The sequence below is a fragment of the Cervus canadensis genome, chromosome 6 (genome assembly GCF_019320065.1).
Source record: "Cervus canadensis isolate Bull #8, Minnesota chromosome 6, ASM1932006v1, whole genome shotgun sequence".
NCBI lineage: Eukaryota > Metazoa > Chordata > Mammalia > Artiodactyla > Cervidae > Cervus > Cervus canadensis.
In genome coordinates, this window is record NC_057391.1 from 42,854,095 (window position 1) to 42,867,142 (window position 13,048).

The 13,048-nt window shown below is 39.3% G+C and overlaps 1 protein-coding gene across 13 annotated transcripts in view; it reads left to right on the plus strand.

Moving 5' to 3' along the window:
* HERC1 (HECT and RLD domain containing E3 ubiquitin protein ligase family member 1) overlaps positions 1-13,048 on the plus strand; it is a 203,239-nt gene that overhangs the window by 136,163 nt on the left and 54,028 nt on the right. For 11 of the 13 annotated variants that reach the window (XM_043471713.1, XM_043471719.1, XM_043471724.1 and 8 more), the window contains 4 exons: positions 1,360-1,880; positions 3,701-4,470; positions 6,996-7,194; positions 9,685-9,845. In XM_043471713.1, the coding sequence (XP_043327648.1) occupies positions 1,360-1,880; positions 3,701-4,470; positions 6,996-7,194; positions 9,685-9,845 (1,651 nt within the window). The remainder of the gene's footprint in view (positions 1-1,359; positions 1,881-3,700; positions 4,471-6,995; positions 7,195-9,684; positions 9,846-13,048) is intronic. The other 2 variants (XM_043471722.1, XM_043471726.1) reach the window with 1 other exon arrangement.

The following is a 13,048-nucleotide window of genomic DNA, read 5'->3' on the forward strand; positions in this document are numbered from 1 at the left end:
TTAGTTATTTTTTAGTAGGAAGTTGTCAAGCTATCTCACATATCATACATCTGTGATGAAAATGGTAGATTTGGTAAATTCTAACCATGAAAGTTATCATTTATTCTGGCCTTTTAAATATATTTTTAAAAATTTTCAAGGAGGTATAATTTCAAGCTAGCTACTCATGAGATAGTGGAACTGCTTCTTGAACCAGGTGGCCAACATAACTGAATTAGAAATGAAATAAACAGGCACCCCAGTACCTGCTTTTTATCCATTTCCCTGGTGATATTCTTGCAGCCCAGAGTAGGTTCTTAGTATGTTTTGGTTAGAATGATGGCTTATTGCTCCCTAACATCCATGAAGCTTGAAGGAATTAATTTAACCTTAGGTATGTTTTATATCAATCAGTTTATTCTACCCAGAAGCGTTGTGTGACTTCAGAATCTGATAGAAACAATACTAATAATAGTTACTTTTTTTTTAATATTTACTGTGTGTCCGGCACGCAGCAAAGTGCTGATAAGCACTTGATGTGCATAGTCTAATTTAATCTTTGAGATAGATATAGGTATTAGTGTCAGGGTTTTTTTTTTTTTTTCCAGATGAAAAAGCTGAGGTTTAGAGAGATTAAATAATTTCTGCAGATTACACAAAGTTAAGATTTGAACCCAAGTCTTTCTCTTCTTTTAACCTCTATGTCTTATTAGAAATGTGTGACCAATTTTATAGCCTTGTGAGTTGATCTTTGTGCCTCTGAAACAATATGAGATGGTCCCAGGACTCATTATTATTCTGGAGTCTTAAGGATTAGAGTGAAGTCATGACTTTTGGAGTAGGGACTAAGGCTTCCCTGATAGCTCAGACAGTAAAGAATCCGCCTGCAATGCGGGAGACCTGGGTTCGATCCCTGGGTTAAGAAGATCACCTGGAGGAGGGCATGGCAACCCACTCCAGTATTCTTGCCTGAAGAATCCCCACGGACAGAGGAGCCTTGTGGGCTACAGTCCATGGGGTCACAAAGAGTTGGACATGCCTGAGCGAATAAGCACAGCACAGCAAATAGAATCACATACACCTTGGTCTGTACCTGTCTTTTGAGTGACCACAACAGCACTCCTGCTCACGGGCTGCAGAAGGTTTAAATGACAGGGTAGCTTATTTCTCAGGACCGTACTGCTCCTCACTTTAGTAGAGCTGTAGTACTTGCTCACTCCTTATTGAGGGCCAGTAGTACAGCACACATATATCAGGAGACCAAATACTAGTTCCACATGGGATTACATGTGCTAGATTTATAGTTTTGTGATTTACAGAATTAATAGTTGAGGATAACGATTAATAACCACACATTTGCCACCCTCTTTTCTTTTATAGGTGAAAATTTGTGATATGCAGATGCGTGGCACACCACGAGACCTCCTTCCAGGAGATCCTATTTGTAGTCCAGTAGCTGCAGTGCTGGCAGAGGCCACTATTCAGCTTATTCGTATCCTTCATCGAACAGACCGTTGGACTTACTGCATTAACAAAAAAATGATGGAAAGGCTACACAAAATTAAGATATGTATTAAAGAATCAGGTCAGAAGCTAAAGAAAAGCCGTTCAGTTCAAAGCCGAGAGGAAAATGAAATGAGAGAAGAAAAGGAGAACAAAGAGGAAGAGAAAGGTAAACACAGTAGGCATGGCCTTGCTGACCTGTCAGAGCCGCAGCTGAGGACCCTTTGCATAGAGGTGTGGCCTGTGCTGGCGGTGATAGGAGGAGTTGATGCTGGTCTTAGAGTTGGAGGTCGGTGTGTTCACAAGCAAACTGGGCGCCATGCCACGCTGCTGGGAGTGGTCAAAGAGGGCAGCACGTCTGCCAAAGTCCAATGGGATGAAGCAGAAATTACCATCAGGTATGATTTGTTGAGTTACACTGTTAGCAAATGAGTATTTATTGGTGAAATGTGCTATTGCCTATGGACAGTGAGTAATTATGTATTTTAGGTGAGCTGCCAATTAACTTTTTAAAATAATATTTTTCGTACGTCTGGGTATGAGTACTATTGATTTCCTAAAGGGGTATTTCCCAAACTTGTGTTCCTTGGAACACTAGTAGTTTGTAAAATATATAGTTTTTACTTTGTTTTGTGGGAAAAAAAATGGTAAGCTCAGTAGTTTAGATTAAGTAGGATCCTTCTGTCTATTTTTCATTTAACTTCCTGCTAATCATTTCCATTACACATTGGGGCAGAAAAAAAGCCAGACAGCAGATCTCTTAGTTCCATTTTATATAGGAAGGCTTTGAATGTAGGATGGGAACATTTGAGTGACTAAAATTAGGTTTTATATTATCTGTTATTTTAAAATACTCTTGCTTTTTTTTAAAGCATATATTTCTATACCTTCAGTGTGCAACATTTTTGATAGGTATGAAAATTATGTTTATTTGGCACAAACTGTGTGCTTATTAAAAGCATTTAGATGCGTTTGGAATCAGGTAGAATTTGTGTGAAATAGAAGCTTCATATGTTTAAAGGGAAGTATGTTAAGTATTTCAGTCAATAAGGGGACTCACTTAACTAATGATTACGTAACTGTATCATTTGAAAACACAGATTTATTGATGATATTATGTAACTGTTCATTATACTGCTTAAAGTGATTCCATTGTTAATATGACATGGGACAATATCAAAAACAATGGTTCTTCACTATTTTTTGGAGGTGGTACTGTTATATAATGATAGCTATGGACCCTCTCAGCTGAAAAATAAACACATGTGAGTTTACACACAATTTCAGGAATTAATGGACTCCAAGCTAAGAAAACAATGAAAATTTTATTTGTGAAAGTATCTGCCTTTTCTTTAATTCTTTGCCTTGTTTTGGAAAGGATTTATGATGCCTTACTAAGATGCATACAATAAAGCAAAATGATTAAATTAAAACAAATATTAATAAGAAAAATGACCCAAAGAGAAAATAAGAGTAGGTTAAGCTGGAACCAAAACTTAGGTTAATAGAACAAATGTATGCCACCAGACTTTGTATACTTGCTAAAGCTTTCTATTCCAGTTCTTTATTAATGGTTATAGCATGTTGAAACGTTTGGAAATTCTTGCTGGATATTAGGAAATATGTAGTCATCTTTTCGCTTAAAATTGAAAGCACTTATTGAAGACTACAAGGTAATTTCTCTGAATGAATCAAAGTCTTAATCTGGAATAGGTTATAAATGGCCATTACCCATATAATAAGCTAGATTTATTGTACAAACTTTCTGAACAGCTTACATTAGGGATTGGCAAACCACACCTGGCCCAGCTTCTGTTAAAGTTAACTAGCCACAAGCATTCATTCAGGTACATCAGTGACTGCTTTCGCACAATGATGTCAGGGTTGAAAAGTTGTAACAGAGACCATGTGGCCTCCAAGTCCTAAAATATTTACTATTTGGCTCTTTATAGAAATTTTGCTAGTCCCTGGCTTATGTCATATAATAATGAATATTCATATTTGAAGGCGCAGGAAAATCTCATTGCTTTTGCGTTTAACATCACATCTTCCCATTTTTCTCATAATAGATTCATTTTTCTGTTTGTAATGAGTTCTCTAGTTTGTGTAATTTGTTCTCTATTTTGATACATCTTATTTTGTCTACATTATTTTCTATACCTTCCTCTTGTCTATCCCTCACTTGCTTCTTCCTGTGTCATTCTGATCTTTATTAAAGCTTCCCAACTTTTTGGTCGCCTAGTGATACTCCATTGTATAATCTGGAACCCTGTGAACCACTTCCTTTTGACGTGGCACGATTTCGAGGCCTGACAGCTTCTGTGTTGCTGGACCTCACATATCTGACTGGCATTCATGAAGACATGGGCAAACAGAGCACCAAGCGACATGAAAAGAAACACCGACATGAATCTGAGGAGAAAGGGGATGTTGAACAGAAAATTGAGAGTGAATCTGCTTTAGATACACGAACAGGCTTAACATCTGATGATGTTAAGGCTACCACAAGCTCCAAATCAGAAAACGAAATAGCTTCATTTTCTTTAGATTCAGCAGTGCCAGGTGCGGAATCCCAACATCAGATAACAGAAGGAAAAAGAAAAAATCACGAGCATGTGTCCAAAAACCATGACATAGCCCAGTCAGAAATCAGAGCGGTCCAGCTGTCCTATCTCTACCTCGGTGCTATGAAGTCACTCAGCGCTCTTCTTGGCTGCAGTAAATATGCTGAGCTGTTGCTGATACCAAAAGTTCTGGCTGAAAATGGCCACAACTCAGACTGTGCGAGCTCTCCAGTTGTTCATGAAGACGTGGAGATGCGCGCAGCACTGCAGTTTCTGATGCGCCACATGGTGAAGCGCGCAGTCATGCGGTCACCCATAAAGAGAGCACTGGGATTAGCAGATCTGGAACGAGCTCAAGCCATGATCTATAAATTAGTGGTCCATGGGCTTTTGGAAGACCAATTTGGGGGCAAAATTAAGCAAGGTAAGTTATCTGATTTTTAAAAAATTTTTGCTTTGTGCTGTTGACGTTACTCATAATTGTCAGAAGTGATATATTCTGTAAGTGATTTATAAATTTTTTTGCCTAAAAAAGTTTTCACAGTGTTTTTTCCTTTGCAAGGCAGACAGTTCCTTTCTGTTTCTTTATATTAATAACTGTCTGTCTACAGGCATACCTCTTTTTATTGCACTTTGCAGATGCTGCATTTTTACACATTGAAGATTTGTGACAACTCTGGGTTATGCAAGTCTTTCAGTGCCATTTTCCAACAGCATTTGCTTGCTTTGTGTCTCTGTCACATTTTGGTAATTTTCACAGCATTTCAGACTTTTTCGTCATTATTGTATTTCTTATGGTGATCTGTGATCAGTGATATTTGATGTTGCTACTGTAACTTGCTGAAGGCTTAGATGATGGTTAGCATTTTTTAACAATGAAGTATTCTTTTAGTTAAGATATGTACATTGGTTTTTGTTTTTTAGACATAATGCTGTTGCACACTCAATAGACTATAGTGTAAACATAATTTTTTCTGCACTGGGAAGTCAAAAAGTCGCTTTATTGCAATATTTGCTTTATTGCAGTGATCTGGAACCAAACCCCCAGTATCTGCGAGGTGTGCCTATACCTGTAATTTTTTTATTTTTAACTTATGGAAGTATTGGAACTTAATAATTATTACATTTTGTAAAACTGAAATTTAGCTCATGCCACAAAAGGTACTCATGTATTTATTGATCTGATTCAGTATATATATATATATTTATTATTCTGATAACTTAAAAAGATATTTTAAAGGACTTTCTAAAAGTTCTACTTTCATAGGCTATATATTATGTGTAAAAATCCTTGTTTATCTTTTATCCTCACCTTTGGTGGTAATAAGAGTTCTGAGAATAAAAATGAAATTCATTCAGTAAATATTTATTGAGTACCTACAGTGTGCTAGGTACCCTTCTAGATTTTGGGGAGTCAACAGTGAACAAAACAAAGTCACCTACCTTCATGGTGCTTCCTTATTTTTTACCTCCTTCCCTCCCACTTCCTCTTCTTTTTCATTTTCCCTTATTCCCCTTCTTCCTTCTTTAGCTTAGATAGTAAATAGGCAGAGAGAGGTGTATGGTGCATATAAACAGGAGTTGTTAAGATCATGATTATGAAAAGTAGCTGGTCACTTCACAAACCAAATAGAATTAGCTAGCTATTTGTAACAACTGCTATCTTGATTATGTTTATTTGTAAGTTCCCTTACCAGATAAGAAAAAATTGCAAATACTTTGTAAGCCCTTAGACATTTTAATGTAAGAAAACAAAAACAAAACAAAAAAAAACCCTTAAGAGTAGTTTATTTTGTGAGGCATTGTCCTTTTTTAGAACTTGGGAGTTTCTGTCGATGTTTTTATTCTTGTATTTACATATCTTCATCTTTGTTGTTTGAAGACTAAAGATAGACATCAAAATCAAAGTGCTAAGGAAACACAGTTTTAATGATTCTTAGAGAACCTCTGGTTAAATCTTGCAAGAATAAGTGAAAGAGTACCTTCTCTCAAGTAAGAAATGAATAATTACAAGAGCTTGTTACATTATTGTCTGTAGAGGCTATAGTCAGTTCAGTTCAGTTGCTTAGTCGTGTCTGACTCTTTGTGACCCCATGGACTGCAGCATTCCAGGCCTCTCTGTCCATCACCAACTCCTGGAGCTTGCTCAAACTCATGTCCATTGAGTCGGTGATGCCATCCAACCATCTCATCCTCTGTTGTCCCCTTCTCATCCTGCCTTCAATCTTTCCCAGCATCAGGATCTTTTCCAGTGAGTCAGCTCTTCGCATCAGGTGGCCAAAGTATTGGAGCTTCAGCTTCAGCATCAGCGCTTGCTTACAATGACTATTCAGGACTGATTTCCTTTAGGATGAACTGGTTTGATCTCCTTGCAGTCCAAGGGACTCTAAAGAGTCTTCTCCAACACCACATTTCAAAAGCATCAGTTCTTTGGTGCTCAGCTTTCTTTATAGTCCACCTCTCACATCCATCCATGACTACTGGCCATAGCTTTGACTAGACGGACCTTTTTCGGCAAAGTAATGTCAGCAAAGAGGCTATGATAACGAGACAATAATGAATGTATGTTCAGTCGTATCTGATTCTTTGTGGCACCATGGACTGTTGCCTGTCAGGCTCCTCTGTCCATGAAATTTTCCAGGCATGAATACTGGAGTGTGTTGCCACTTCCTACTCCAGGGGCTCTTCCTGACCCAGGGATCGAACCTGGGTCTCTTGCATCTCCTGCATTGACAGGCAGATTCTTTACCACTGAGCTACCTGGAAATCCCCACAATAGTGAATATAAGGATGTATATATAGAAGAACATTTTTTTCTGTAAATCCTTCACAGAAATTGATACTTATGAAATAAATCAGAAACTTTCCAAATTAAAAGTTTCCCATTTCCTTATCACTTAAAAAAAAAAAAATCCTTACGACTGTCTTAACTATAACCTTGGTTTATAGAGATTGATCAACAAGCTGAAGAAAGTGACCAAGCCCAACAGGCACAGACCCCAGTTACCACCAGCCCATCAGCCTCAAGTACAACTTCCTTTATGAGCAGCTCACTGGAGGACACCACAACTGCCACGACTCCAGTCACTGACACAGAAACGGTGCCTGCATCTGAGTCCCCAGGAGTGATGCCCCTTAGTCTTCTCAGGTAGGGAAGTTGACCTTTAATGTCTGCTATATTGATGCCTGTGATTCTAGACACATGACTGTTTTCTTATGAAGAATGTGCCCAACTATGGCAAGGCATTGTAGAGCTAGAGGGAACCTAAGATCATATAGTCAAATTCATTTTACTGAGGTTGAAAATGTCCCCTCAGAAGTTTAATAACTTGCCCGAAGCCTCACCGCCAGTTAGTGGTGGTCCCAGATCTAATCAACAGTGCCACTGAGAATCAGGTACTGTAGTACTCTATCTCCTTATAATGGTTTGTTTGTTTGTTTGCTTGCTTGTTTGGCTAGGCTTTTGAATTTTTTTTTTCCTTTCTTTTATTTATTTATTTATTTATTTTTTTGTCATACATTGATATGAATCAGCCATAGATTTACACGTATTCCCCATCCCGATCCCCCCTCCCACCTCCCTCTCCACCCGATTCCTCTGGGTCTTCCCAGTGCACCAGGCCCGAGCACTTGTCTCATGCATCCCACCTGGGCTGGTGATCTGTTTCACCATAGATAGTATACATGCTGTTCTTTTGAAATATCCCACCCTCACATTCTCCCACAGAGTTCAAAAGTCTGTTCTGTATTTCTGTGTCTCTTTTTCCGTTTTGCATATAGGGTTATCGTTGTTTTTTTTTCCTTTAAAAGTATATACTGTGTTTTGAATATTAGAGCCTCAAGAAACAGCATAACTCCAGGAAAATAATTTTCTTTTCTCAGATATTTTCTTTTTAAGCATAATTCTTTAAGTGTACTTTTATTCTTTCTGAAAAGATCAAACAAATATGCTCTTCACATGAAAGAGCATGTCTGATGATGCTTCTTCAGCCAAACCTATTTTGTGGACTTGTAAATTCCAAAGAATGTTTGTTTCTTTTTTTGCTTCAGTTTGCCAGAGGCTTAGACAAAATGAAAACCTTTCTTTTTTTTTTTTTCTTTTCCAAATGAAAACCTTTACGTGAACATCCTTGGAGACAGACTGTTTTGTGACCTCTTTTAACTAGGGCTTAAGTGAAATTAAGGGAAGCAGAATGATTATTTTCCCTTTTCTTATTTCTTTCCCCCCTTCCCTTAATTGACAGCTCATTATTTCCAGTGTGTAGACTGACATCTTAAGAGAGTAGGAGAGTGGTTGTTATTGTAATGATGGTAAAATTTTGTTGTATTCAAGAGCCATCTGGGAGGCTTTCTAAAGCTCTGGGGCTGTATCTTCCAGCAAGTCACATTCAGTAGGTCCAGTGTGGTGCCTAATTTGCGTTTGAATTAAGTCTCTGTGATTCTGATGCAGTGAGCTTCAGCCCACAGAATAAAAATTATTGTTCTTGTTTTTTTAGGCAGAAGGAGTGTTAATCCTAGTAGCTATACCAGTGGCCAGTCCCCACACATTGCCTATCTCTTAGTCTCTCTTAAGTAACACAGCTCCAGGAGTTACTTCTGTTTGAGAAAGGAGGAAAAGAATATTGATAGGATATTTTAATATGTGTTTTAATCCTTCTGGCAATTAAGAATTCAAGGCATCAACAGAGGATCAGTAGCACTGTAACTCTTTGTTGCCCTGAAACTCCATAGGCATGGGATTCAGTGGTAAAATAATGCTCCCTTGCCCCTAGAGGCATTCACCAGCCCTGTGACTCCTTCTTTCCTTTTAGTCTGCATTTACCTCATATTGGGTGGGACTGTGTTAGTAGAGTTGCAGTTGTCTCCCCTGGCTTACCATCATTTAACATGAGAAAAATCAGGGAACAGCTGCCCTCATCATATCATAGTTACTTAACTGGGTTGACAGTGCTTTTTTGATGCTTAAAAAGTTGTCATTAGTTCTGTTGGGCAAATCTAAAGAGCAGTCAGTCAGTGAGGATCTTCCTGAACTTTATTCTTTAGCTGGTGTCTGCCTTCTCAGCCTGAAAGGGGTTACTTCTCCTGTGCTTTTACCCGTCCACACTGTTGACATTCATATACTGTTTTTCATTTGTGTTGTGTGACTAGGCACTTATCTTTTGTTTCCATAACTTACCTATAGACTATTACTTTGAATCCATGTGAATACTTTCATGGCTAGCTAGTAAATGTATATATCTGAAGTAACTATAAGTTATCTATCTTTAAAAGTCTTCTTTATTGTCTAACTACAATATGCCTACCAAAATACTCCTGTCATCTTAGTATTGTAATTGAAGGAAAGCGCCACGAAGGCAGAGATTTTTTAAAAATCTATTTTCCTGATTTCTATATTCTCCCTACTTGTCATGTCACTTTCATTTTGCTTGAACAAATGAAAAGGTATTACTACTTTTATGGTAAAAGCATCCTATGAGATAATGATTTTTAAAACTGCAGAGTCTATCTTCCCTCTCCCCAGTTAAACTGTAGCCAACTTGTGTAGTTTTTCCAGGTTGCATATTTCTATAAGGAGATTGTTATGTATATATTATTTTCTAATTGGATTTTTATGCTAACCTTTATTGTTTCCTTAAAGGCAAATGTTCTCTAGTTACCCAACTACCACTGTGCTTCCCACACGTCGAGCACAGACTCCTCCAATATCATCCTTACCAACCTCTCCTTCTGATGAAGTAGGAAGAAGGCAAAGCTTAACTTCTCCTGATTCCCAGTCAGCAAGGCCAGCCAACCGCACAGGTGCGTGTGCTGTCATGCACTTTGAAACCCAGACCTTGGCATTCCATATGTGTGGGACTTGATTATGTGGGCATTGTGTTTTGTCTTCACTAAAACAGTGATTTTTTTTTTTAACTTTTTGTTTTGTATTGGCATATAGCTGATTAACAATGTTGTGGTAGTTTCAGGTGAACAATGAAGGGACTCAGCCATACATATACATGTTTCCATTCTCCCCCAAACCCCTCTCTCATCAAGACTGCCACATAGCATTGAGCAGAGTTCCATATACTATACAATAGATTCTTGTTGGTTATCCTTTATTTTTTTATTGAAGGATAATTGCTTTACAGAATTTTGTTGTTTTCTGCAAACCTCAACATGAAGCAGCCATAGGTATACCTATATCCCCTCCTTTTTGAACCTCCCTCTCCCATCTCCCTCCCCATCCTACCGCTCTAGGTTGTTACAGAGCCCCAGTTTGAGTTCCCTGAGTCATGCAGCAAATTCCCATTGGCTGTCTATTTTACATATGGTAATGTAAGTTTACATGGTACTCTTTCCATACTTCTCACCCTCTCCTCCCCTTTCACCATGTCCATAAGTCTATTCTCTATGTCTGTTTCTCCACTGCTGCCCTGTAAATAAATTCTTCAGTACCATTTTTCTAGATTCTGAATATATGCGTCAGAATATGATATTTATCTTTCTCTTTCTGACTGGGGTCCTACTCTGTAGTTCGGCATGTCAGGCACTTAAAGGGGCATGCTGGGTGGGTCCTACTCTAGTTCCGTGCATCAGTCACTTAAAGGGGTCTGCTGGGTGGGTCCTACTCTAGTTCCGTGCATCAGTCACTTAAAGGGGCATGCTGGGTGGGGTCCTACTCTCGTTCCGTGCATCAGTCACTTAAAGGGGCATGCTGGGTGGGTCCTACTCTAGTTCCGTGCATCAGTCACTTAAAGGGGCCTGCTGGGTGGGGTCCTCCTCTAGTTAAAGGGGCCTGCTGGGTGGGGTCCTCCTCTAGTCCCCTGCGTGCATCAGTCACTTAAAGGGGCCTGCTGGGTGGGGTCCTCCTCTAGTTCCGGGCATCAGGCACTTAAAGGGGCATGCTGGGTGGGGTCCTCCTCTAGTTCCGGGCATCAGGCACTTAAAGGGGCATGCTGGGTGGGTCCTACTCTGTTGTTCAGTGTGTCAGGTGTTTAATGGGCCAACTTTTCTGTTGCTCAGCTGCCCTTGCTGGCGTGAGGGGGGAAAGAGGCTATGGTGATGGCTCCATCCCCTACACATGACTCAGCAGTATTGCCTTGCTTCCATACCTGCCCACCTTTGCTCCACAGGCAATTCCCACCACAGTCTCCTCCCTCACCTCCCCTCAATCCGTCTCTCCGCAGTCAGTAGCAGCCCTCACCCTGGCATTCCTCCACAGTCCCTAAACTCCAGCTCCCAGCCTCCACGCCTTCCAGGGGACTGCGTCCCTGTCCTGGTTATGTATGGCTGAGGCAAGGACTGTCTGATTCTCATTCCATTTAGGCTGCCACAGATGAGCTGTTTCACTCTCAGCCTTAGATGTTTCTTCTCTGACTCAGACAATTGCCCTGATGTGGGTATGGGACCCCTGCTTCAGTTTCCCAACCCGCTGAGGGCAGATCCAGTCCTACTAACTCTCCTGTTTTCCCCCCTAGTTCCTTCAACCTACTGAGTTTTGCGTGGTTCTATATATTCTTTTCAGCTGATCAGGTACTCCCATCTCTTTTCAGCTGGTGTTCTGTGTGCTCTTCTATGTCTGAAGGTATATTCCTGATGTAGATACACTCCACGTGTAGAGAGATACACTCCACGTCCACCTACTCCTCTGCCATCTTGTTCTCCAAGTTAGTTATCCATTTTAAATATAGCAGTGTGTACGTGACATCCCAAACTCTTTAACTTGTCCCTTCCTCTTGGCAACTGTAAGTTCATTTTCTAAGTCTTTGAGTTTCTTTCTGGTAAAACAGTGCTTTTAATTAAAGGGAATCTTCCTCATCAAACTGAGTTGTCTTCTCTGATTTGAAGCCGTAGATTGAATTATGCCTTTTTTATAGAGAAATTGTAAGTGTTAGTTGCTCAGTCATGTTGACTCTTTGCAGCCCTGTGGACTGTAGCCCACCAGGCTCTTCTGTCCGTGGAATTCTCCAGGCAAGAATCCTTGAGTGATTAGCCATTCCCTTCTCCGGGGTATCTTTCTGACCCAGGGATTGAACCCAGGTCTCCTGCATTGCAGGCAGATTCTTTACCGTAAGAGCCACCAGGGAAGCACCCAGAGGTCTTGGGAAATTCAGTGTGTTTTTCCCTTCATATTGTAGATTTCTAGAAGTTTTTATATATATATTTTTTTTAATTTTCCATGTCTGTTTAACATACTCTGTCTTTCCTCTACCTTATGGAATACATGGAATAACAGTTCTCATTATTAGAACAGTTATGTTCTGTGAACACAGAATTAGCAAAAACGGAACCACTATTTCTGGTGAAAATACAGGGCTAGTTTTTTGCGAGCTTCTGATCACACTCTTGTCAAGGGATCAAAATACAGCCTTATTTTATGTGTGTTTCAATTTAAAGACACCATATTTAATATAATGTATTGTTGATTCGTTAGCATTGAACTCATGGCCAGGAGCACTATTAACTCATGCATGTGTGAAGCTTAACATGTGTTTTCTCCATAAGGCACATTGTAGCCTTCTTGCACTTAGGAACACTAGACAGCATTTCAATACTATACTTGGAGGCTATTTTAAACAATGAAATCGCCAACAAAAAGCACAAAACATGCAAAAAAAAAAAAAGTTACACTAAATGACATGAAAAGGATACTTGTTATAGTCTGAAAAACTGAAACAAGAATACACAGCATCACCTTGTGTGACCTTAGCTGGAAGTAAATGCCTCAGGAGACTGAATCTTTTGGTCATCCTGTGCATGTGAATGACTGTGAAAGTACCATGAGTATTGATTTTGGAGTTATAAATCAATTTTAATGAGTAAATTATTGGCAGATAATGGAATCCACAAATGAGAGTCAACTGTGTTTATGGTATCTGTTTTAATATCTGTTGTACTTAATTTATCAATTCTCTCATTTATAGGTCTGTTTCTAGTAACTAATTTGTCTCTTCATATTCAATTGTGCTTTCTTGATTCTTTGCATGTTTGGTAACTTTTTATTGGATACCAGACATTGT